General features: G+C 45.0%; 1 protein-coding gene across 1 annotated transcript; it reads right to left on the reverse strand.

Moving 5' to 3' along the window:
• Positions 1-1,602: 1,602 nt before the first annotated feature.
• Positions 1,603-2,556, reverse strand: LOC101048139 (olfactory receptor 10Q1-like). Its single transcript, XM_003920450.1, has one exon. The coding sequence runs from the start codon at positions 2,554-2,556 to the stop codon at positions 1,603-1,605; it is 954 nt and encodes a 317-aa protein (XP_003920499.1).
• Positions 2,557-3,029: the final 473 nt, after the last annotated feature.

Here is a 3,029-nt window from a genome sequence, read left to right on the forward strand (position 1 = left end):
ATTTTGCTTCCAGACAGCCTTTGAACACAAACTATAATATCAATTCTTCCCATGCTGTCAGCCTGCAGATATATCCTGAAGATTTTAGACTGGCGAATCTCACAAAGTCATAAGCCAATTCCCTAGAATAAACTTCCTTCTTTCTCTCTCCCTACCATTGGCACTGCTTCTCTGTAGAACTGATTAACACAGTTTGTACCGAGAGTAGTTCTGGAGGAACAGAATCTTAGGGATAAGATTTCTGAGTTGATTAAGGGGTTTATAAAATTAGTTCTCCAATCTGACTGGATAGCAGAGAGAGCACTAAAGGTCAATGGTGTAATGTGGCAATAGGGATATGTAAAATATCACTATTGGATACATCCAGTCAGATATTTATAAGAGGCAAAGTTCTGGGTGAATGAGCATATAATACTTTCACATTCCTTTGTCAAACTAATGCATATTGTGAAATTGACTGTCTGCTTCTATTACATTATTGCACTAGACCAAGTGGAAAAGAAGAGTTCAGGAGTTCAAATTCTAAGATCAAGCACTGCATAAATGATGTGAAAAACTTGTATGTCTGTCCTAAAAAAGACCCATATCTCCTGTAGTGGTAGAACTGAGGTGTCTGATAATCAAATACAGAATCTCATGCTGTGAATTGGTGATTTACAATGTATATCGAATTCCCATCCTTGCAAGATGTGTACTGTTAAAGTGAGGGCATAAATTGCGAAGAAGTGGGCTCTAGAAAATTGGAACAGGGACATATGAGATGATTCTGATGAAGCTGAGAACACAGAACACCTGAATTCTGGTGAGTCTTTTGCCAGTAAAGCAGCCACTTCACCTTTGACTGAGATTAACTCTTTCTCTAGTGGCATCCCCTGAGGCAGATGCCTTACAGGACAACAAAACCCACTCCAACAACTCCTCTTGCTTTCATTTATTTACTTTAGAGAGGGTCTCACTCTGTTGCCCAGGCTGTAGTGCAGTGGTGTAATGCCAGCTTAGTGAAGCCTTGACCTCCTAGGCTCAAGTGATCTTCCCACTTTAACCTCCCAAATAGCTGGGAATACAGGCATGTGGCACCATTCCTGGCTAACATACATACATAGGCATGTGGCACCATGACCAGCTAACATATAACATGTATGTATATATATACATAATATTTTTTATAGAGATAGGCTTTCACCATGTTGCCCAAGCTAGTCTCAAACTACTCCTGGGTTCAGGTGACCCACCCACTTCGGCCTCCCAAAATGCTGGGATTACAGGCATGAGCCACCACACCTGACCCCTTTGTGTTTTCACCTTGACAGTCACATGAGCCAATTTCTTAAAATAAATATTTTCTTTTGTATATTGTTTTAGAGGAAATGTAAACGTACAAATTTGGAGTTAAGTGAATGATAGCAGTCTACACTTTGGGGAATTTTAAGGTTTTAGGAGACTTTTTTTAAAAAATGAGAATAATCTGTAGCAACTAAGTGCATCAGGCACAGAGAATTGATGAAAGGCCAAATTGTGAGACAATAAAGGTAAATCTAGCATTTGCATGGAAGTTTTACCATTATCACATGCCCAGGTGCCCCTTTCACTATCTCTGAGCCTTCAGGACTCAGATGTCCCTTTGGTACTGATCAATTTTTTCAGGGCACCTTTGACATCCTTGTTCCTAAGGGTGTAAATCAAAGGGTTGAGTAATGGTGTGATAAAGGTGTAAACAAGGGCAAATTGGCGGTCCTCATCTACAGAAGAGCTGGACTGGGGACGCAAGTATACCAAGGCACAGTAGCCATACTGCAGCAGGACCACGGTGAGGTGGGAGAAGCAGGTGGAAAAGGCCCGGTGGCGGCCCTCGGCAGAACGGATGCGCAGGATGGCGCAGGTGATGAACACGTAGGAGACGCAGATGAGCAGAAAGGGGACTGTCAGCACGGGAATGCTCACGACATAGAGGACAGCCTCGTGCACACAGATGTCAGCGCAGGCCAGGCGCAGGATGGGGGGCACATCGCAGAGGAAGTGGTTGATTTCCCAGCGGTGGCCGCAGAAGGGCAGGGTGAAGATTAAGGCGGTGAGCTGCAAGGAGAGGAGGAGGGCCAGGCCCACGGCCCCGCCCAGCATCTGCACGCACAGCTGGCAGGTCATGGTGAGGGTGTAGTGCAGCGGGTGGCAGATGGCCACATAGCGGTCATAGGCCATGATCGCCAAGAGGAAATAGTCAGTACCACCAAGCGTGAGAAAGAACATTTGGGCCCCACATCCAGCCAATGGAATGGGCTTCTGGGCCCCCAAAATGTTGGAAAGCATCAAGGGCACAACAACCGTGGTGTAGCAGATCTCTACAAAGGACAGGTTAGATAGGAAGAAATACATGGGGGTGCAGAGGGCGCTGTGTGTGCACACCACGCAGATGACGGCTGTGTTGCCACAAAGGATCATTAAGTAGAGAAGGAGGAAGAGAAGGAAGAGAAGAAACTGTAATTCAGGGACTGTGGTGAACACACGGAACACAAACTCCGTGGAGCCGGACTGGTTGAAGACAGGTTTCCATGCAAGCATGTCTTGTGCAAAAGGATAGGAAGCACAGAGCCCTCCTTGGCTGAGTTGCTTTATTGCCTGAGTAAAATAAAGAGGAAGGACTGTGTAGGACTTTGTTTCTGAGATGAGAATTACCTGTCATTGAGATTTTTTTTTTTTTGGTAAGACAGGGTTTCACTTTGACACCCGGGCTGGAGTGCAGTGCTGTGATCACAGTTTACTGCAGCCTCTACCTCCCAGGCTCAGGTGATTCTCTCATCTCAGCCTCCTGAATAGCTAGAACTACAGACACACTCCACTATTCCAGTTAATGTTTGTATTTTTTTGTAGTGATAGAGTCTCTCTTTCTTGCTCAGGCTGGTCTCAAACTCCTGGGCTCAAGCTATCCTCTAGCATAAGCCGCCCAGGGTGTAGGGATTACAGATATGAGTCACTGCACCCAACCTGTTACTCTAATTGTAATTAAATACATGGAATGATTTTCTTCATAAATC

The sequence above is a fragment of the Saimiri boliviensis genome, chromosome 6 (genome assembly GCF_048565385.1).
Source record: "Saimiri boliviensis isolate mSaiBol1 chromosome 6, mSaiBol1.pri, whole genome shotgun sequence".
NCBI lineage: Eukaryota > Metazoa > Chordata > Mammalia > Primates > Cebidae > Saimiri > Saimiri boliviensis.

What these genes read in the sequence shown, in the direction of transcription:
- LOC101048139 (XM_003920450.1), bottom strand. Translation starts at nt 2,556, where the DNA reads ATGCTTGCATGGAAACCTGTCTTCAACCAGTCCGGCTCCACGGAGTTT.